The 23867-nt window shown below is 44.4% G+C and overlaps 1 protein-coding gene across 1 annotated transcript; it reads left to right on the top strand.

Moving 5' to 3' along the window:
• On the top strand, window positions 1-19144 carry LOC115333104 (guanidinobutyrase). The gene is made up of 7 exons (XM_040217463.3): window positions 1-343; window positions 8918-9043; window positions 10790-10974; window positions 13069-13269; window positions 15006-15153; window positions 17636-17730; window positions 17922-19144. Exons 1-7 carry the CDS (start codon window positions 166-168, stop codon window positions 18021-18023), a joined length of 1035 nt encoding a protein of 344 aa, XP_040073397.2. The 5' UTR covers window positions 1-165; the 3' UTR covers window positions 18024-19144.
• Window positions 19145-23867: the final 4723 nt, after the last annotated feature.

The following is a 23867-nucleotide window of genomic DNA, read 5'->3' as shown; positions in this document are numbered from 1 at the left end:
TTTAGTTTTATTACTTTTCGAGGGCGAGCGGAGCGAACGAGACTAGTAGGGCAGGCCCAGCTCTGACGTTGTCGAACAGTCCACATCCGCCGGCGAAATTTCTCTGTCGCGTTCGGCGCAGCGTACCGTTCATTTAGAGTTTCCGCACGCGACGGTAAGGCCGAGATGCGTCCTATCGGTCTCGCTAACCTTCTCGCTTCCAAGAGCGTAGCGAAAACTCGGACGGCGAAACTCGCTTCGCGACTCAAGTCCAACTTTCACCAACCGTTGTCCGGGAATGACTGCCCACGTCCAGGAGGCATCGCCACCTTCATGCGTCTCCCGTTCGCGACAACCGCGCACGGTAAGTCCCTTTCCATTTCCGCAGGATCTTCCGAGATCGATGCTTTTGCAGATTCGATAACATCGATAGGACAGTTGCCAGTCGCCGCCCTCAATACGCGATGGCACGGTTTTTCCCGAGACATGTTAAAGGTGTATTCACACGGCGAACTTGTCCCCGGACAACCTCCTACGAAATCAGTGACGTCACATTTCTTGCGGTTCTAAATCCGCCATGATCCAGGCGAAGAAAGCATGCAAAACTCAAGAGCTGGTCCGCGTAACCATAGGAACGTGTCCGGGGACAAGTCCGCAGACCTGTGGAATGTTGCGTATCACGTGGGCAAACGTCATGAAATAGGTCCGCGGACCTGTTGTACCATGGTCATTGAGATTTTAAACCCGTTCTAATGTCGCTTTTTTCTGGTCCTGCAAAGTCCGTGTCAGGTCCGAAGACTCGGCTAACTCAGAAGGAACCTTTTTAAAACTTTGGTTTGGGCTAGTTGGTTCATGGTAGGCATAAGGTTTAAAAGCGAAAACAGACAGGGACGATAGGAAATAACATAAGCGCCTGCCCCTGTCGTTTGTGTTATTTCCAATCGTCCCTGCCTGTTCGCGCTTTTAAATCTTATACCTATCAGAAGGAATCAAACACGCCAAACTGCTCGAGCGACAACTGGCTGTACAAGCCGTCTTTTTTTTTTCTTCTTTTTTTTTTTCGCGGACCATTTTAGCGTTGGTTTACATGGCTGTTCTTTGGCTGTGCTTTATGAAACAGTTGACAGAAGCTGACACATCATTGAACCGAATGTGTTTATACGTTCTTTCTCGTAATTACTGTTATACGTTCCTGCTGCATGTAAAAGAAGTGTAAAAAATACGATGTTTTACGGCCTGTTTATTGCAAGATGCACATATAGTTCTTAACATTTCAAAACAGGAACCCAAATCGACGAAAGCAAACACCAATTCAAAATGTATTAAATACAGAAAGAAATGTAGTAAAATACCCAAGCGATGTCATAATACGTGTGTATGCAAGCCCATAGTCAGATGTAACAATGAGCGCCGATACCACAACGCGGAATCGTGGGGTCATACTTGCTATGCAATGAAGTGTACTTTGTCTCATCCTACGATGGACTAAAGGCCAAAGCCCCGGGCCACCATGTCCAATCACATTTCACGCTATACTATGACACGCTTAACATTGATTAGGGGTGGACGAATAACGTTTGAATCCAAAAGCGCCGCATCATTTCCATAGCTTCGACGCTGCAAAATAAAGAGCGTATATATGTCGTGGCTTCCTTTGCGATGTAAAATTGTTGAGTCACTCAGTGGTCTTCGATTCGAACCACTGTCCACCCGTCCCCTCATCAGCGGTACGTGCATCGAAGCGAAATAGCGCACAATTTCTAAGTGGCTCGTGTTTGGATCTGGCGGTCCGTAGCTTTTGCCTTTAGTCCATCGTAGGGTGAGACGAAGTATAGTAAAACGTGGAATATACATTTTATTTCGGCAAAAAGATTCATGGTGCTTAGATTTCTTTTCCTATTTCGATATATTCGACGATTATTGGATTATTAATCTCGATTTCTCGAATAGATATTTATTTTCAATTATATATTCTGAGTTTTTTTGTTTTTTTTTTTTTTTTGATAAATGCGAATTGACGGAAAATTTACCGGCGAGTGTTGTTCGAATTTTTTTCGGATTTATCCGAGAACACGGAACCCTACCTATAAGCGGAAAATAGGGAGTTTTCGTAGACCGCGTTCCCCCCTCCGCTAAGTCTTCCGCAGCCAAGGCGATCGGGCTGCGCGCCGATCGCCTTGGCTGCAGAGTTCCGGGTGTCGGTTGCGGAGAGCGCTGCGTGAAGACGAAAACAATCCACGAAAACTCCCTAATACCGCAGCAAGCGCCAAAGACGCGTTTGGGCTGACTCGTTCGCACTCGCAAACGACCGAACGAAGTTTCACGCCAGAAATTTGAAACCATCAAATGATATTGGATGCAAATAGTATTAACTGCGCACCACTTACGATAATTACCGCATGAGGACAGGCACTTCGTGGGTTTCGCGCGTAAACTGAATCGTGAAGAAAAAGAGACAAAAGCGTGATTTCAGCGGTGAAATTTCAGAAACAATAGCAGCGGAAACAATAGCAGACTATTGTGTTTTTTTTTCATATTTCGGTAGGAATTCAATTACTGTAAATTGACTGAAGTAATTGTAGTTGTAATTAATTACTTATTTTATACAGAGTTATTGAAAAATTTGAATTACAATTACAGGTACTTGTTTCGTGATTGTTTCACGCTGGAGCTTCTTTTTCTAGAGTCACTGACAGGCAAAAATACACTGAGCGTTGTCTGCCTCCTTGCCCTTCTGCCAACTCATGGGGCTTTGAAAGCACCGAGGCTGCGCACCGATGGGGTACTGTCGGAGCCAGCACACCCGCAGAGGTGTATACAGAAGAGCCCCCCCCCCCCCCCCCCCATACGTGAAGCGAGACTGTTTTCAATTCTCAAGAATAAGATAAAAAAAAAAAAAGATTATGCGATTACGATGTGTATCTTGAAATTTGACTATCGTATCATGACTCATGTGGACCATTTCTTCTGTTTACTGATAATTTGAGTCTCTATTAGATGTTGTAGTGACTCTTAATACTAATAAATCTATTTCAATTTGAACTGCCATGATAAATAGAACACTACAATAATGATGGCGTCGCAAAAAAAAAAAAAAAAAAATACAACTGGCTCCCATCGCACTCGGACCTCAGACCCCACATTATACCACCAATGAAGTAGGTGAAACAAAGGCACAAACTGTAATGAATGTAAAACACCGTATACGTACTGAATCATCGGTAAGGGAAGGAATAGACGAATACAACTCAAAGAGAAAAAGGGCTATCACATCATTGAAGTCGGGTCGCTCTTAAAGGAAAGTAGTTGCGAAGTAATTGCATTGCTTTCTGCAATCAATGTATGACTAATTTTAGAGCGCAGTAGTGGTAATTTTGACTAAATTGCGCTTAATTTATATAAGCATGTTTCGGTAAGCTCTCTGACACTTTATCGCAATCAGCCGGGTTTCAAACGATACTGGGCACGTCACGACCGTGCACGGTTCACGGGTGGAACTCGAGCACTCCGGCACTGGTTGTTCAGTGAAATACCACTGCATCACTGCAACTCATGAAATAGGAACTATGGTCACCGACACGATAAGAAGGGCAGAGATGTCTTTAGTTCTCGACTGCACGCACGAAGTTGAGAGGGATGTCCAGGACAGCCTTGCAGCGTTCTGGGCTCCCGGTGAAATGACTCTACTGTCGCGGGAACACAGGCTCGCCTGTATACCGTCCGGGAGATGCGTCCGCGCTGCGTCATGGTATGCTTCCAGCGCCGATCTCGGTTCACCCGAGGTTCAGGGCATCTGAAAGAGACGCCTTCCGTTCTCATATTATCAGTGACTAACTTCGTATCTCTGAATGGCTGTGCATGGTTGCTATTGTCAACCACACGAAGGTAACGTCTTGTTGGGAAAAACTAAGCAGAAGTTACAGAAGTGTCTTAAAAACTTTCATCTGAACGTTTGACCAGGTTGCTTTTCAACACGTTTCAACCATTGTTCAATATTCGCAACTTTCACGGCCTATAGGGGTCGCACTAGCGCCTATCAAAATGGCTGTCATCTGGATTATCGTCAAAGAACAGCAGTTAGAGGCTGGGTCTGCGGCGCGTGAGTAATTTTAGTTTTGCTATGTACGAACAGTATTAGAGCCTTACTTTTTTACGTCAGGAATGGGTAGGCAAGCACCTTTATTCTGAAGCCAATCATCCAGGAGCTAGGGAGCGCGATTCTCACACCGCGGTACCACCATCGCTGAAAGTTGCGAATCATCGTGTTCACTGAAACTTGATCCAGCAAAGACAGTAATGTTGTTGCTGCCTTTTTTTTTTTTTTTTTTTTTGGAGGGGGGGTATTTTGATCTTTATTTGAGCCGCAAACTAAACCGTGGTTGTGGGGTATTTATTTTTATATCGATCAATGGTTTCGAGGTTGTAACCTAATTTTCAAATTACGAAGCAGTATGCATATACAAAAACGTTGATGCATATTTTGTTCTGCATCGCCCACCAAATAAAAAATGCATTTTACTTTTTTTCTTAATTTCTAGACATACCCACGTGACTGAGAACTAAAGGGAACCAAAAACGTATATAGACAATGACAAGCATAACGTCCCGACTTGTACCCCATGAGTGCAAGCACGTGCAGCTTGCGTGTGAACATAGCTTTGGCAAGCTTGAAATCGCGCGAGCTTGTCCGCATGAGCAGAGACATGTCGGCAACCAGTAGTCTTGCTTGCAGTCTTCTATACTCCGTTTCATACTTAGTATAGACCCGTTTCTTTGTAAACGCCACCAGGCGGTGCTCCATTCTTTAACGTCCCAGCGAACTTCCGGTTTATAAAAATAATGAACAAAGCCCACCCTAACACCGCTGCTTGTGCTTGAAACGTCGATGAAACATCTAACCATTAATTATCCAGGTGAACGCCAAAAGAGCCAAGAAGTGTGAGATTTACTCAAAATTTTTCGAATTTTCTTATAAATCAATTTGTGTCCTCCAAGGCTGTTAAATCGTACAGCTGAAGGCCCTCGCTACATCCCCAGCTTTGATGTTCGTGTAGCATTGAAGCTTTCTAGCATTAGTGACATAAGCAAGCTCGACAGGCTTGCAAAGACGGAGCGACCGGAAGTCGCTTGGGAAGCCAGCGGTGGATCATGAAAGCTCCTGGCGTGAGCGCGTGGCTGGCTTCATCTATGGTTTCGTTTGCGCGAGAACGCGTGCATATGATCTGCGAGATCAAACCCCATGCTCGCGCCAGCAGCTTTGACAGCTTTGTACACTAAGTATCAAACAAAGTATATAGTACTCCAATTCTGTTAAAGCTACTTGCGCGAGCGCGTGTGAATGAGGCCCAAGACAAAGCCACGTGCTCTCACAGCAGTGCGAGCATGCAGCACTGTGGAAGCTATACTTCCACAGTGCTGCAGTATTTCTTAGGAATTGACGAAGCATCATTTCGTGATACAAATTTAACAAAACCAAATTCGGGGAATGTACTTTGAGGTCGGAAATTGTACTTTCCTCGGAAAGTACAAAAAAAAATACTTTAAGTGAAGTACAAGTACATACTCAGAGAATGTACTTCAAGTAAAGTACAGGTTTCCTAAACCTACTTGAAGTAGTACTTTAAGTACAATGTACTTAAATTACTTCCCAACACTGCTGATTTACTCGTCTATGAGGTGAATTAAGATATACTGTGTGAATTAGTTTTAGATTAGCTTACCATTTATTTTATCAAGACGCAGATATTCAAACGCCATTAAGCATCGTTTCTTCATGCGAGAACCAAATCTTGAAACAACTGCTTCGCGGAGCGCATGCATAATGCGCAAAACTTTGTTTTTGCTTGATGTGACAAACAACGACTATAATCGACATTTGGCGCAGTCTCATATGTTGCTCACAGTGGCTTCAGTCAACTTTTTTTTTTTTATAATCACATTGGATAGGGTGGTCTTTAGTATACGGTAACCAATCAGCTTCGACCAGTGGGAGCCGCAGCAGCCAGCTCAGGCTATACTCGGCGTTCCAATTACGCAGCAATGCCGGTGTGTCGAAGACGAGAGGTGAATTGTCTACTCTGAACGAACTCCAAGTTTCAACATCGAGGATTACATCTAGGCAGTATTGAGAAAAGAAAGATGTCGTATGGTCCCTTTGATATCGTCAATCAACTTATGGAAATAACAGTGGGTCTGCAGGCAAGTTGGTGACAATGAATCACAATGTAACAACCGAGACTCTGGTGCGGTAAAATTAAGAAACTTTCAAGTTGAAGAAAAAGACAACAGTAGGTGAACTATGGTTATATTTGATTCGACTTGTTGTTCTACTTTGTCATTTTCTTCGACTTGGAAGTTTCTTCATTTTCCCGCGCCAGGGTCTTAGGTGTTACATTATGATTCAAATTGTGGAGATGCTGTTGTTTTTTGTTTTTCACAAAAATTTCGAGTAAAAAGCATTTTTGAAGAAAGCTACATCACCAGGAAGTGCGAAAATAACAGTAGTGAAGAACAGTTAGAAGGATAAAAATAAACTACGGCAACGAAACAAAGACGGAAAGATACAATGATACCCAATAAAACACATTGTGACTAGAGGAATATTTTATCGCAAGAAGTAACCGCAGCTTTAAAGAAGGTAACCAAAGCGAAACTTGAAAACAAGACAGACGGTGCTCAGAAGTTATTTCCCCAACCAAACGCAACGCGGAAATGTCCGATAGGTTGGCTCATTAAGTTACGCATTTTACCCTATGTTCTGTACAGTTCAATTCTATCCCTGCGTGTGTTCCATTTATAAATTGACTGCACATCAGAGATGAAAGTAGTTGCATTACTGTAACAAGTTTACAAAACCTCGGTACTCTTAGTGTGTCAATGGAATGAGTTACTCAGTGCTGTAATAAATTGCTTAATTGTATTAATCTGGTAGTGTCACACGGTAGTTACTCTATAATTCCAAGCCAGGAGCGCAGTTTTCACTGGGCAAGAAAGCGGCATTTTCGGCACCCCAAATGCTGCAGCTGTAGACGGCGTCGCCGTCTGGCAAATCTCAACCGAAATAATCGTTCGCTAGATTTGTTCTTCGCTCCACGAGATGACACTGCTGTAGGAGCTGGTACAGAGGAGTTGCTAGAATTACTCCAAGGTGGCTTACATCAGCATCTAATGTAGCCTTTCGGTGGCACTGCGTGTCCAAACGTTTCCTGGTGCTGAAGTGGTCACTATAACCATCTGAATCAAGGCACCACGAGCCGGTGTTCTTGTTGCTGGACAATTTTTGGGCGACGACGCTTCTTGATAAATGAACGCTTCCGGCACAAGCTAGAACCACAGGGTTCTTCATTTAAAACATTTGGCAAAGTTTAAGAGCTCTTGGTGGAAGGTAGCCACATGTTTGTTCGTCTGTCAGGATACCAAGGCAGACGGGGATTTGAAATGGTTATTAGCTGAGGTCCTATGTTGCGTTTATTGGACTCCCACGGCGACTAGAGAGAAGGAAGTGACGTCAACGACACAGCAAACGCAGATTGGATGTTGACAGAAGAAAACAAAATCAACATTCAATCTGCGTTTGCTGCGTTGCTGACGTCACTTCTTTCTTCATAGTCGCCGTGGGAGTCCAAAAAACGCAACATAGGGCCCCTGGTCAACAAGAAGAGCGAGTATTTTTGCACGATGGCTTTCTACCTAGTAAAAGCAAATGTGTTGTTGTTGTTGTTGTTGTTTTGTTTTGTTTTGTGTTGTTGTTTTGTTTGTTTTGTTTTGTTTTGTTTTGTGTTGTTGTGTTGTTGTTTTGTTTTGTTGTTGTGTTGTTTTGTTTTGTTGTTGGGTTGTTCTGTTTTGTTGTTGTTTTGTTGTTGTGTTGTTTTGTTTTGTTGTTGTGTTGTTCTGTTTTGTTGTTGTGTTGTTGTTTTGTTGTTGTGTTGTTGTTGTTTTGTTGTTGTTTTGTTGTTGTGTTGTTGTTTTGTTGTTGCTTTGTTTTGTTGTTGTTTTGTTTTGTTGTGGTAGTGGTAGTGGTAGTGGTAGTGGTAGTAGTAGTAGTAGTAGAAGAAGAAGAAGAAGAAGATTGACTCGTTCATAACCTGAACTTCGTTCGTAATTAAAATCACAGCAGAGATTGGTTCACTTCATCAACGCACGCGGCGTTGACGAGGTCATGACTTTGAAAAGCATAATTTTGTCGTCTAATTTTCGGTTTGATTCGAGCGTCATGTGGCGTCTTCCATCGCCGGCTATGCAAAATGTTAAAAAAAAAAAAGTTGAAAAGTTGAGTTTGTTGTGGAGAAGTGTGCGAAACTCACACTCACACAGTTGCCCTTGTTCTAGAATATCGCACAACATGAGAGCCAGACTACTATAAAAATGCAACTTATATTTTGAATTTGTTTGTAATATTTCATAACCAGCAGCTCGAGTGCACTCGCCATTTCGAAGGTTGCAGAACGTCGGCTTTACCCCAGTAAAACGACGTCATGGGGCGGAGCCAACGAGCCAGGGAGCCCACCCCAGCGCTTTCTCAACTGAGCTTACGCGTGGGGCGGCAAAGTCGTTCCACACCCAACGCCCTCCTCGTCAAGGCTGGAGGAGGCGCTTGATTTCCTTGTGTCTCGATTGAGTGGCTACGTTTAGTAGAGGCACAAGCTCGAGTGTGCCATATAATAGGGGAAAAAAATAATATATATATATATATATATATATTTTTTTTTTTTTTACACTAATTTTTGCATTTTGTTGTTGGGATCATTGGGGCTTCATGCGTAGGGTGAATGTTGAGTATGTGAAACTTTGGGTGAGCGTGTAACGGAAAGGGAAAGTGACGAAGCTGTAGATGTGGCATTGTATAAATGGGAACTCCCGGACAAACGCAGTCAGCTTCGCCGGTGCGCATGGTCCTTGATTCCTCTTCAGGTCGTGAAAACCTGGCGTTTCTCCTCAGGCCTCGACGCCGCCGTGTACGGCATTCCTTTCGACTGTGGCACTTCGTACCGAAGTGGAGCCCGCTTCGGTCCCCGCCAAGTGCGCTGCGAGTCGTCGCTGATCAGAGCCTACAACATGGCCACTAGTAAGTCATTCAGTTAAGGGAGGGTCAAAAACTAGGGTTCTGCTCTCAATGCTCTTGAGAAAAGGCATCCGATGTTGTTGTTGTTGTTTTTTCAACAACTTACGGCCATATTTTGTCGCTCCTCTATCTGCATGACGCAGACCGGAATAAAGATAACAGTGCCGTATTTTTGTGAATCACTTGGCGCCAGGTCATTGCAGTTTCAGCAGTTTCATAGGTTCGAAGCCCGGCGTTTGCTGCGGCAGGTTACCAGCTGTTTATAGGCGTAAACTAATTTCTTGCTGGAACTCGGACTACAAACTCCGCGTATATCGTCAAAGAATCCCCAAAAAGTGAGGAGGAAAAATACGAAACCCTCCTAATTTTGTTGAAAATGCATTCCAAAGCACATGAATCGTATCCGTAGCATAACCGGTAACTGAATCCCCAACAAACCTATTCCTAAAGTTAAAAAAAAAAAAAAAACTTGTGCCACCATTTTCTTTTCAACTAAATTTGATCAAAAAAAAAAAAGGTGACACAAGTTTGTCTAATGTTGAAATATGTCAAATAGTCGTTGTTGACATACTGCCTAAATACATATTAATTAAAGTACGTTCAAACCTCTTCATTTTGCTACCAGAAAATGTTTATATTGATTCAGGGGTGCTATGCAGAGCGCAAGTTTGTCTGCTTCTTTTGCAGGAGTGGTGGTGACGTCAGAATGCCGAGCTCTGATTGGCTCTGATAGAAGGATAGTGGGTAGACCTCAAGGCAGCTTGTGTTGAGGTCTACCCACTATCCTTCGATCAGAGCCAATCGGAGCTCGGCGTTCTGACGTCACCACAAACCCTACAAAAGAAGCAGACGAACTTGCGCACCGCATACACTCCCCGACGCTACAGACATCCAACAAGCAGCGCGCCAAAAGTGCACCGTCACGGCGCTCTCGACGTCTTTGTGCAATCGCCGGCTAAACCAGACACGTGCAGAAAAGGCGCCGTGCTCCTGCGCCTTTTTTTTTTTTTTTTCCTCTGCGCGTTTGGTTTATTTAATAATACCAAACGCAAAAAAAAAAAAAGGGGAGCGTCGTGACGGTGCGCTTCATTACAGTGTTTTAGAGAACCGTTTTTGCACATCGCATACGGTACGATTTGCCCTCCGGTACGCACTGCGCATGTGCCACCACAGAAGACTTTCATACGCGCGCAGTTCATACTGGAGGGCCCGTCGTACCGTATCGGAAGTGCGAAAACGGTTCCCTAAAACTCTCTATAGACCAACTCATCTCACAGGCGTCACGCCACTGCGGTGGCGCTGCAGTCGGTACTGCGCATGCGCAAACGCTTCACTCCTCTCGAATTCAGTTTCTGCGCACGCGCAGTGCCCACACCTGGTGCGGGCAAAGCGGGCTTGTCTGCAAACACTGTGTTGGTATATGCGGAGAGCAAGTCGTCAGCTTCTTGCGCAAGAGTGGCGGTGACGTCTGGACGACGCCAAGGTCTTATTGGCTGAAGGAATGAAATAGTTGGTAGACCTCAAGGCATTTAGCATTGAGGTCTACCCATTATTTTTTTTTTTTTTTCAATCAGCCAATAAGAGCTCGGCGTCGTTCTGACGTCACCGCCACTTTTGCGCAAGAAGCAGACGACCTCCTCTCCGCATAGGCTCCATCGGACTAGAGTGTCGGCTGCGTTCAAGATGCTAGCCTGCAGTAATCGGAAGACGGCGAGGTTTCTTCTCTTCCGATGCATGCTTCGCTTTCAGGAGCGGCCCCGTTCGACTCTCTCCAGATCGCCGACATCGGCGACGTCCCGGTGACCATGTACGACATGCAGCGGGCCATGGCGGACATTGAGGCTTTTGTCCGGAATGTGCTGAGTCATGGTTGCGTCCCTCTGGGCATTGGAGGAGATCACACGGTTACCTTCCCCATCCTCAAGGCTGTCAAGGTTAGGGTCCTCCTTGGCCTCGGGAGTGAAACGTTAGGACTTTGCAGGTCCGCTTCGGAAATTTTGGACCATAAAGCGCAAGGTTCTGCTTGCGGCATGCGTCTTGTTTCCCTGAAGTCACTATTCAATTGACCACGTAGTTGTTCCAAAACTGCTGTTTTTTTTTTTTTTTCTTTTTTTCTTGTTTCCCCGAAAGCCAGATTAGTTTTATGACAACCTAAACGTAATAAATGTTATAATTACTTTTTTTTTTATGTTGGAGTTTTACGGCGAGCATTAAATATGCAAGTTCACGTTTAATTTCTTTCTTTTAAGCAAAAATAAATATTATTACTCACCTGTTGTTCTAGCGTTCACTTAAAACTAGTGGAAAATTCGACAGTCCCATTACAATTTACAATGCACCACGAAGACGTTAAGTGAAACGAAATGAAATGCAAGAATTGCAACTGCATTGCCGTTTCTTTTTCTTGGTAATGTTTGTTTTAATTAAGGTGCGCTTGATATATAAAGGTTGTTATGTTCATAAAATAAGGGGAAGCGTCTCAACTTCCTGGACTTGTATCTTGAAGCTTGAAAAACTCACTGATTTCTACTATATGGGGCTGGATGGCGCTTAGCTGCTCTCCGAGCCTGGCGCAAGTGAAGCCACCGGAAGTTCGATGCTTGTCCCGGAAGTCGGGCGTGCGCTGGGCTTCCTAGTGCATTCAGTCGATATTCTGGTCCATGCTTTTTTTGTGTCTGTGATTGGGTTATAATACTCCCGTTTTGGATTAAATCCCGAGAATGAGGCATTTGAACTCGGGACATATTCACACTCGATCAACTAGAATCTCAAAATGTTTACATTGAATGGCTTCCCATGATACTTCTCGGGTCAGCATGCGCTCTTACTGCGCAACAAGCTGGCTCTCTTGAGGGAACAAGCGAAAATCCAGCACCCTCGACGCTTTTCGAACCAGCACTCGGAAGGGTTACAAAGCCTGTCAAACGCTCACTTCCGGGGCAAGTCGCTTATTTCCGGTGGCTTCATACCTGTTTGCTCAATGCGCCATTCAGGCCCCTCTAGTGGAGATAAGTGGAAAAATCGATTATAATTTAGAGGTCGATCCCAAATCATGAGCAAGACAAAAAGTGCGGTTAGATTCCTAATAGTAATTGAAGGTATCTCTGGTTATGTTTTTGTCAAGCGAAGGCATGGTAAATGTAGCATATTAGGAACATCATGCAGTATTAATCTCTGCGTCTCAGATGAATGTATTATTTATTTGTTTAATTCACAGTACAAAAGTACGCATACCCCTGGCACTGCCCACGGGTATTTCAGATGGCATTTAACCATTCGCTTGAGCGTCGAATCAATGCGTGGTCCAGACTCTGCACGTTCTACTGGGTACACGTTAATTCGTTGGTACTCTGTCTTCGGTCTATAGGCCACCTTAAACACTACTGCGTGATGCGCGCAAAAAAGTCCCAAGGTAGCAAAATCCAACTGTACTTGCCAAAGTTCTCAAATGCAGCGTGAGCTAGCGTTGCCATATCTCCAAGGGCTGACCGACCACAAGCTGCATACGCATCCAGTTTTTTCTTTTTTTTGTTTTTATGGTTTTATGAAATCCTATGTGGCAGGAGCATAAAAACCTAGCTCCACATTTCCGTCAACTTTTTTTTTTTTAAGCATGGCCAAGATTTTTTTTTTTTTTTTTTTTTTTTAAGAATGTTTTGGAAGCACCGCCCGGGCCCTCATTACCGCCAGTCACTGATCCTACGCAATGCGCAAATAGTCAGCTACCGAGGCGCACGTCCCGCTCAAGTTTGCGGGGATCGGTATATGCTGCTCACCCACAAAAATAAAATAAAATAAAATAAACTTTATCCGAGCAGGCCCAGCAATCGAGCGCCGGGACCAGCCCTTGCGCTTTCCCCGCGCCATTGACCGCGCCAATTTCTTTTCTTTTCCCCAAGCCCAAACTTCGCATTACTTAATTGAGCCTTTCCTGGTTGGTTCGTGGAGCTATTGGCTGTCGTGACTGGTATACGTGGTGGTGTTTGTTCGGTTATGTCTTGGTGAGAGTGGTTGGGTGTGGCGTGCAGGAGAAGCACGGCCCCGTCGGTCTGTTGCACCTGGACGCCCACGCGGACGTGAACCCGAGTATGATGGGCTGCAAGACAGCACACGGAACCACCTTCTTTCGGGCCGTCGAAGACGGACTCTTGGACACGCGCCGGGTCGTCCAGATCGGACTACGGGGCACCGTCTACGGCCCCAACGAGGAGCGCTGGAGTGTGCAGCACGTAAGTGACTGCTTCGTGCGCGACGCTGTTTGTGGCTAGGGTTCCGTGGATTTTTCGTGTGCGGCAACAAAAATGACGTCACGGCTTCGTGACGACATGTGACGTCACGAATCCTTGTCTCGTGACTTCAATTTCCCCGCTAAATTTAGCGTACAACTTTTTCCGCTAAATTTTACGGAGAAATTTACGTCACGTGACCTCCACACTAATGCAGTTTCCCCGCTAAATTTAGCAGGAAAATTGACGTCACGTGACACGAAGTCGTGACGTTACATGACGTCACGAAGCCGTGACGTCATTTCTGTTGCCTCACACGAAAAATCTACGGTCACGTCTGTGTCGTGTGCTAAACAGCTTCGCTGGTTATCCACCTTCACAGAGTGGAATGACTCATCATTTTTTAAACGGTTTGTAGCCGCGACGCCACAATCAGAATGTGTCTCGCTGCTTGTAATAAGTGGGAAGTTCTGTGGTTTCTGCAAAAAAGCAGTAAAAGTTATCTAAAAAAAGAATCCGGAGACACGGGGCACACAGACGTACACAAAAGGGCACATAACAACAACGTCTCAAATTTTTTTATTGTGTGTGTCCCGTGTCTTTGGGTTTTTCAATAATTTTGCACCACCAGCTCGCCTGTGCATTATCTCTTATTTCAGTGAAAGTTGCTTTTATGGCATGTTCAACAACAACACCATCGAAGTTGTACAAATGCGTAGACAACCCCAACACCCTAACCCCGCCCCCCCCCCCCCCCCCCCCCCAATAATCCTAACATACACCCAGGATGTGTCCAACAAGGTCCAACACCCGCTATGAATTGCCTACACAAATACACAAACCTATAACCTACGCCCTCCCCCCCCCCCCCCCTTTTTCCACCCAATAGCCCCTCCAAGAAATTTGTATACGTAACTCCCCCCGGAGATCGACGATCATGATTGAACCACTGAGCAGATCCTAATGAGAACGTAATAAGAGACACAAGGCCGGTGCGGCGTTGAACGTAGGCCTGAAGAAGCCTCATGTTCGCAGCAAGGTGGCTTCACGTGCACACGAGCTTATTTTGTTGTTCTTTTTTCTATACACGCTTGGTCCGGCTTGCTAGAATATCAGCGTTTTAGCTTATACTGAGTGAAAGAAAATTTGCCAAGCCTGGGGATCGCAAGCGCTTGAGACTTGACCTTACGCGCCACTCCGCTCGAGTGCTATTAGCGGCGAGGTGTTTCGGTGGCGCCCTCGTTCGGTTACCTTTCGTGACGTCATTACCTTGTGAACAACAAGTTCGATGGTGTTTGTAATGGGCATGGTGGAAGCCTGAAATCATAGCGCTCTCAAACCAGCACTGCCAACACCGTCAAAATTGAAGTTCTTACATTCCTCTTATTTCTGTCGATGAGACATCATTTGCTGACGTCATAGTCAGCATTCGGCCAATTGTGGTGGGCCGACCACAGCGACGCTTTCGTTCGCTCACGTCGTCAATAGCTTCCGCAGTGTTTTCTTTCCCACAGTCTCAGCTAAGACGCTGATTCTATACTCCATTTCACCTTATGTTGTACCGCAGACAAGGCTAGAAGCGCGAGCTCATAGCGTTGGGAGCTACTCTGAACGCACGAGAGCTTGTGCCGCCTTGATGTGCCCTAGAGCAAGGAGCTCGCGCTTGTAGCCTTTTCTGCGGCACATCATAAGGTGAAACAGAGTATAGCAAGCCGGCCTTGGTGCCACGCGCTCCGCAGGGGTTCAGCATCATTCAGGCCCACGAAGTCTGGCACAAATCCATGGTGCCCGTCATGGCGGAAAAAGTGCTTCCTCTCCTCAAGGACGGCCCCGTTTACCTGACGCTGGATATCGACTGCCTGGACCCGGCTTACGCTCCCGGCACGGGTGAGCACGCGACGCCCTTGAGCCACCGACAGGATAAGAAGAGCAGGGAGCCACCGAAAGGATGAGAACGGCGGAAGGCAACGAGCGCGTGCTGGAGGCAGGACACCGGAACAAGACGCCCAGAAAGTTTCGAATTAAAACCATAACTTCAAATGTATTAATTAAAGTGCTAATGACTCGAAAGTAACTAAGAACCTAAGTATAACGAAGTTCGTTACTTTTACTAAATAGGCCTTTTGGCAGAGACCAATTTGACATCCACCTTTTCTCCTGTGCGATGCGTGCTTTTCGTGGGAGCGACTTGTCCCGCGTTCCGAGAAACACCCTGTCGAAGGCGGTGGAGTAGTCAACAGGGTCGTGATTTAGGTCTCGTGTGAGGTTCATTGCGTCTCTATTTGTGGTTTTTGTGCTTGCGTATGTGATGCGTGCTCATGGTAGACCTGTTGTTCGTAAACAATATATCTAGGATGACTGCAATTAAAGTTAACCCGAAGCGTCTCCTGGCGCTCGAAGGCCACAAGGAGAGTTCCTTTTCGCATAACTTTCACCGATGAGGGTTTTTGAGTGTTTTTTTTTTATTATTATTAATTTATTATTATTAATATTATTATTATTCACGTGCATATCTCACCTAAATTCAGTACGCAAGTACATTTCTTAATGCTAATGTTGAATCTGCAATCAGATTTAAATATATATTTTTCTCAAACGATATAGCAAAATATATATAACTCCAATTAGGTCAATTCTTACCACGAGTCATTAGGGAAATTTCTCAGTAAAAACTTTTATTTTAACTACATATGAAAATTTCTAAGGGTCAACCATATACCCTAAAACTAATAGAATATTTATAAAATTATGTTATTTATTAGAAATAAATAGTTGTGAAAAGCAAATAAGTAGGACGATAATTATTTCAAGCTGCAGTTTTTACTTGTCCCGTTTGGGGCAGGGTCGATAATAAAAATTAATAATTTAAATCGCGATTTAAATCAGACCAATTTTACTATGATGGTTTAAATCGAACCTTTCACGCAAAAACGTATTCAGAAAAAAAAAAAAAAATATATATATATATATATATATATATATATATTATCATTTGTCTATCACTTGTTGCTGTCTGTGTATTTGTTTTGTATTTAAACAAAAAAAAAAACAAATAACTTTTAACCTTTCCACTCTGGGGAAGAAGGAAGACCAGCGAAGCTGTACTATGGTGGGAATGAAGTAATGGCCGGCCGCAAGTCGGCAAGCCAGAGAGGGAAGGCTTGAAAGGTTACCGCCGTCGCTTATAGATGGCGGTAGCTGTTCGGAGTGTTGTGTCAACACGTATTTGCTGGCGGACACGATTCTGGGAAAACTAGCCCTTAAGAGCTCCGCTGTAATAATTATCACTCAAGAAAGATTTACATAAGACTGAACACAAGCAAAAAGAAGTGCTCTTCTGAGCAACTCGGAGCGTTGAACTCCGATTTGTTCGTCAGCTACGTAGCATCCTATTGCAACAAAATCAGAACGCAAAGATAGAAAGGAAAACTGTAAAAGCAATGTCCTATTGCGATTAACTCAAAACTCGAAAAAAAAAATAAGATTCTAGCTAAAAAAAAAAAAAAAAAAAAAAAAAAAAAACGGTCTCTTTCGTTTCAGTAAGGCAGGAATTACAGCAGTAAAAAGTTCATTAAACTGTACTTTACATTTATAGTCATTTCTTTTTCTCGCATTGTTATGAGTGATTGTTGAATTAATCAATCAATCTCCCATGTTCAAAAATACATCTAGAGGTAAAGAATCATTATTTTCTAGCTGCAGTGATTCAAATCAAATTAATCTGATTTACATCAAATAAATTTGACATTTTTTTCAACAAAAAAATTTTTTACCCTGGTTTGGGGCAAAAAGCAAAGTTTTACGATGTATTTCAGTTGCCACAGAAAACGTCAATACCAAGTTTACTAAAATTCCTTCATAAGAATATTTTCAAAAACTCCGTTAGGCGATGGCACTTGACAAAAAAGGCAAAGCTGTGAAAATCACTCTCAAAGTTTCTCGTGTGCTTTAAATCAGGCTTCTTGAGACTTTCCATTCGGTGGTTTTAAGAATAGCGAGAGATTCAACTCGGTGATCATATTTTGTGGGGAGATACTCTGGGCTGTGAAGACTTCACACATGTGAGCTATAAAAAATATCAATAATTTTAATTTTTTTTTTTTCGTGCGACTGCATATATATGTAAGTTACTTACTCGTATATGATGCGGAGTGCGCATAAACTTTTCTAGATGCTTACTATGATTTAAAAAAAGATATATATATATATATATATATATATATATATATGTATATGTATATAAACTGAAGGGTCCAACAAATTGACACGGTGAAGACTACTGCGGTGACAAATATTTCATCCATACGTCGGCGTTTCGTGAACATCGCGAAACCAAACATCACCTCTATCGTTTCAATTGTGTTTGCAGGGACTCCAGAAATCGGAGGTTTAACGATGATCCAAGTACTCGAGATCATTCGAGCATGCAGGGGCCTGAACATCGTTGGCGCAGACTTGGTAGAGGTTCGTTTGGTCCAACTAGTGCTTCCTTTTTTTTTTTTTTTTTTCTTTTTTCCAGTTATGACACTTGATTTCTGAAGAGGGGCGTCACAGCGTCCTTGATGACGCAGTAACGTACCTCGACACAAAACAAATGCTTATTGGTATTTCTTCTTTCTCTCTCTCTCTCTCTCTCTCTCTCTCTTTTGCTGCAGGTGTCTCCCCCTTACGACCTGAGCGGAAATACGGCACTGGCAGCGGCCAACTTGCTCTTTGAAATGCTGTGTGTTCTACCGAGGGTCAAGTTGCTGGACTAAATGTCGGCGTAGTCGCGAGGTGCACTGTTCCCCACCGACGAGGTGATTGCTCCACGAGACGCTATGCACGACCGCTGGCATTCGTGGGTCTCTCCGATAAACACGGATTTGGCGTAAACAGGTCGGCTTGCGCTAGAAACAGAATCAAGAACAGATGTTTAAGACAGGTTCACTCAAAGCGTTCGAGAGTAGCGAGTGATAACCTTGCGCGCGCGGCAGCATTAATTTGTCACTGCTTTTCTTTATGAGGCACCCAATTAAGACTACTTATTTCGTTTAGAGCTGGGGTCGCCATGGGCGTACCAACCGGGGGGGCATTTGCCCCCTTAGTTCTCAAAGGGGGGGCAAGGCATGTGTTTGCCCCCCCCCCCCTCCCCGAAACAGCCGCCACTGGGCAGGGCAAACACTGGCCGGCGAGGCCCACGGAATACCAAGGGCACCGCCCCCCGGCCCTGGGGTGGGGGGAGGGGGGTTTTGTTTGCACCCCCCCCCCCCCCCCTCAAAAACAGGTTGGTACGCCACTGGAGGTCTCCAAACTTTTTGGCTAAGGGTCCAGATGGGATGTCTGTCACTGTCTCGAGGGCCAGAAAATAAATAAATAAAAATTAGGAAAAAGTAAATAAATATTCCTGTAGATAAGCATTTATATGCAAATTAAAGAAGAACATATGGTAGACGAATACATCTAATCTATTTATAAATCCAGTATTTAGCTTATTATAACAATTGCACAATAAATTGGGACCCAGAAAACTCACCAGGCCTAAATCAAAGAGCATAGGAAGTTTGGCATGGTCCAGCAGAAGACCGAGCACAATATACACGGGAACGCAAAGAAATTTTGAGATACACAGTTACGCAGATGTGGAACACGGGACTAAGAACGGTGACGCTGGTGTTGACAATCTCCAATGAATAATATGACGAAAAAACGCACCTTACAATTGGATTTTTTTTTTTTTCTTTTTTTTTTCGTTTACGCGGTTTGTCCGCGCTGCTGAAGCGGGCCGCGGGCAGGGCTTAATCGGAAAAACCGCGGTCAGCCGGTTCTAGACCTGTTGATGGGGTGCGTTCAGCTTTGCTTTCTTCATCTTCTACCGAAATAAATATTGATTTAAAATATATTCATAGTTCATTAGCCGCAGCGCGGCTGTGTTGCGTTTTGAAACTTGGCCTTCGTCCCTAAAGCCGGGGTCACACTGCTTAATACAGGGTGTCACAAAAGAAAATTTACACAGTCTTCTTTACCGCAAAAATAAACTAGGCACCGCCGAACGCTCATTCTCCGCCCAATGGTAGAGCTAGAGGTCACAACCAGATGCCAAAGTTTCAGCCTGATCCGATAACTTAATCAAAAGTTATTAGTGATTTTCTGAAAATTTCAATGGAAAAATGGCGGCCGACGGAGTTTTCAAACACATGGGGCTCTATGGCACCAGTAACCGAAAACGGGAAAAATGGGCTCCATTTTCCCATTGAAATTTTCAGAAAATCATTTATAACTTTTGATTAACTTATCGGATCGGGCTGAAACTTTGGTATCTGGTTCTGACCTCTAGCGCTACCTTTGGGCGGAGAATGAGCGTTTGCCGATGTCTAGTTTATTTTTGCGGTAAAAAAGACCGTGTAAATTTTCTTTTGTGACACCCTGTACATCATGTACAAAAGACAGTCTGCATACAGATTCGGACACGAGTCGCTGCGGGATCCTTGCTTCGAATGCGTCACGGCAATGAGATCAAGGAGAAACTTGGCACGCGACATTCAAACCACGGATATTGTGTTGACTCGTGTTTGCAGACAGTCTCTTGTCTTTTGTGTAACATGATGCACGAACAGTTCAGCCCCGGCTTACCAGTTCAGTGACGAGCACAACTCAAACCTCTTGGTGGGCCCACATATAGGAGAAAGCAGAAAAAAGACGCGCTGTTGTTCGGTTCGGCGTAACGTCAACACCAACAGATATGTTACCTTTTTTTTTTTTTTTATTTTGTATTATAACTTTTTTTTTTTTTTTTTTTTTTGTTAGCCGAAGTTATACAGTTATTATAGTGTACGCTAGAGGCTCAACTGGCGCTAGTGTCTATGCGACTTCCGGGAGGCAAATTGAAGCAGACAGCAACCAGTCTACTTTTGCGGTGCTCCTATGCATTCCTATGGGAAAACGCGCGTGAATTTTGTCTCTTCGCCGGAAAATAACGTGAATAACTTGTTATATCGGTTTTACCGGATAGTGGGTACCTTTTATTGATATTGTGAAAGTGTAATTGATTTAGTTACATCATTTTTCTTTACCACTGAACGATGTTAAACTTCGCTATATTTCAGGCCCAAACCTCCGTTCCATGGCAGGTACGTAAAAATGAGCGACGATTCTAAGCAAAATAACAATCGAAAGGAATGTAGGGTGCATTCAAGGTTCGCTAGTATTCCGGTGGCGCTTATATATTGCTAATATGCCCGTTCTGTCACTATATGAAAATGACTCTGTCGTGCATCTTCACGATCTGTTAAAAAAATAAAGTATGTGGGCTACGAAAGGTGTGTTTTTTCATTATTTCCTATGTCGAGCCATGGGCGTACCAACCGGGGGGGCAAGGGGGGCACTTGCCCCCCCAGTTCTCGGAGTGGGGGGGCAAGGCATGCGTTTTGCCCCCCCTGAAACGGCCCCCACTGGGCAGAGCAGACACAGGCCGGCGGCGCCCAAGGAATACCAAGGGCACTGCCCCCCGACCCGCGTGGGCATATTTTGAACGCGCAGGCGATACAAACCCTAGCAACGGTGCTCACGCACGCCGGATTGGCTGGTTCGTAAAGCCTTGCTCCACGAACAAGGCTACACGGTAACCTTACGGAATCCATCCGCGAGACAGGGGCCGGACGGGCCGTCCAGACCAGGACGTAGGCCCTTACACAAAATAAAGTTTTGCTTGCTTGCTTGGAGATAGGCGCTGCCGCCGTCAACATAGGCAGCGGATGCAATGCGAGTTTCCGAAGAGGTAGCGTAACTTAGTGGTGAGATGTCTGCCTCATACGTGTCAGACCCGGGTTCTATTTATGGTGTGGGCCGGCTTACTTCTTTTTATTTTTTTTTGAACATTTTGTTTTGTCGAGGCATTTGGCGATATTTACATTTCTTTTTTACCATTAACACTAAAAAAACGAATGTTGTTGACGAAACATCGCTAAACTAAATCGTATCGACTCTATTTACGGAAGTGCATGGGGGGCAGCGGGGCTTGGGTTGCCGACCGGACGCCGCAAAGCGGCGTGTACGGGGGGTGGGGGGGCTAGGTGGGTTAATAGATTTGTAATTAGCAGCCGCACACCGTCACCGCGAAGCGGCGTGAACGCAGGCGCGGGGGTGGGTTAACGCGCTTCGAGTGATACACGAGCAGCCCATCCGGCGTGAGCGTCGTTGTTAGGGGTTCTATCGCCTGCACCATAAAAGGAGCAGTGTGTGCACCTCCTGTAGTGGGCAAGAATTCCTACATTGGAGAGAAGCGGGGACAAGCCCTTTCTTCAAATGCGTCAAGTCTCCTTGAGCTTCGGAATACAAAGAAACGCCACTATTCGGAGCTAATCCCACAGTTACTCGACCTCTCTTGCGTCGTGTCTGTTCGCTCCCCGCGCCTCGTAGCAGTGTTGTTGCAGTGGGGGGGCTCGTTAAAATTTTGGGGTTTTTTGGACTATCTAAATCACTTTCTTCCTTCCCATCCCCCCCTTTTCTACTCCGCATGCTTCCCCCTCTGCAAATATCAGCTGACCTTCCGACCTCTGTTCTCTGTTGATAGGCAAAACAACCACTAAAATTAGAAAGTAATTTGTAATTTGAGTGGAAGTCACTCGGAAAAGTAGTTAAAGTAAACTACTGATTACTAGAATAGAAATGTAATTAAAAGTTACTAAACTACCCAGAAAAGTAGTTAAACTACAGTAACTTGAGTAAAGTAGTTGAACTACGTACAAGTCTGGCCTGGCAAGCGCTCTGCGTAAGTGTTTTCACTGATCTGCCTAGCCCCGCACACCATCACATGGGCCAAGAAAGGTGTAGTTTTACTGCAGAGGAGAAATCAGCAGGGTCCAAGATGGTGACAATGGAGGATGGGGGACTGTTCCAGTGGCTGATGGCTTGAGAAAGGAATGACCAATTGAAAGCGTTCGTAGAGCCAGAAGTGTGTTTGATGGTGCAGACGTTGTTGAGGCGAGAAGATGTTCGGTTGAGGGGTAATAACAAAGTGGTTTTGAGGTCGGGAATGTGGTAGTAGATTTTGTGAATAAGGCACAGCTGAGAGACTTTCCTGCGAAGCTGCAAAGAGGACATGGTTAGTTCAGTTTTTAGTGCCGAGACACTGAAAGAAAAGTCATAAGTGGATGAAATGAAGCGAGCAGCTCTGTTCTAAACTGCCTCTACAGCGTATTGATGAGGTACAGTCGATGGGTATTCCAGATGGTTGAAGCATATTCTATTTTTGGTCTGACGTACGTGTTAAAGGTTAGCTTAGGGACAAAGGGTGGGGCGATTTTTTAAGTTACGTCTGCTTAGTCCAAGAGTTCCAGATGAATCGGTGGTAATGACTTCAATGTGGTTATTCCAGGGAAGGTCAGATGTTAGTCTTACACCAATGTATTTATACACAGTAGCGGTCTCAATCAGATCGGAGTCCAAGAAGTAATGAAATGACAGAGTGTTTTTTTTCTTGGTGAAGTGGATTAGTTTGCGTTTATACTTGTTTGGTGACATAATCCACTCTCTGCACCAATTGTTAATTTTATCTAGATCTTCCTGAAGCTGGTTATTATTTTGCACACAAGTTACTTTGTTATGGATGACGCAGTCGTCGGCGAAAAAGCGTTTTTTTGAAAAAATCCCAATGGGAATGTCATTAATAAATATTAAAAAGAGTAAGGGCCCAAGTACGAACCCCAGGGGAACACCAGGAGATACATTTATTAAGGAAGATTCATGATCATCATGGACGTGACCTGTACACGGGAAAAAAGAAAGTCACGAATCCATGCAAACGGTTATTGGTCGAGGCAAAAAGATGATAGCTTAGAAAGAAGGCGTTGATGGAGGACACGGCCGAACGCTTTGGAAAAAAAAAAAAAAAAACTGCGTCAGTTTGGACGTGACATTCAAGGTTAGTGTGCAAGTCATGGATGAAGTCGCAGAGTTGCGTTTCGCAGGAAAGTACCTTTTGAAAACCGTGCTGCTGTTTAAAGAAAAGAAATGGGATGATAGGTGCCTCATGATATTGGAGTAGAGGATATGCTCAAGTAGTTTGCAAGAAATTGAAGTCAATGAATTAGGGCGATAATTAGATGCGGAAGAGCGGCTGCCCTGTTTAAAGACTGGGAATTACCCTTCCCACCTTTTGGTCAGATGGAAGGCAGCTTTGAGATGAGGACTGAATGAAGATGAGTTTCAAATACTCACTAGAAATCACACGGGTGTTTCTTTTAAATTTTAGGGTTGATGTTATCGGTTCCAGCGGACGAAGTAAGTTTTAGTTTCTCAATCAATGTTTTAATACCAGCGGAGTTAACGTTAATAGGATGCATGCGCTCGTAAAGCTCTTCAGGGAGAGTGGGGACGAAGTCCAAGCACTCGTTAGTAAACACTGACGAAAGTATTCGTTAAACACAGAACTATCATGCTCGACGTTGCACATCCGACATTCCTAACTCTCCCCATCTTCCTAAACATCCGTGTGTGTCCTAACACCAGAAACCGGAATTTTAAAGGTTAAAAACGGCACGTTGCGAATATGGAACGCGCACTTTCATGCAAAGCTGACGTCAAGTGACTCAAATCGAAAAACATGCATATTTACAGTATTG

This window comes from Ixodes scapularis, unplaced genomic scaffold (assembly GCF_016920785.2).
Source record: "Ixodes scapularis isolate PalLabHiFi unplaced genomic scaffold, ASM1692078v2 PGA_scaffold9__187_contigs__length_104089568, whole genome shotgun sequence".
Classification (NCBI taxonomy): Eukaryota; Metazoa; Arthropoda; class Arachnida; order Ixodida; family Ixodidae; genus Ixodes; species Ixodes scapularis.
Note: the sequence above shows the minus strand (reverse complement) of the source record. Positions and strands in the feature narration are given on the sequence as shown.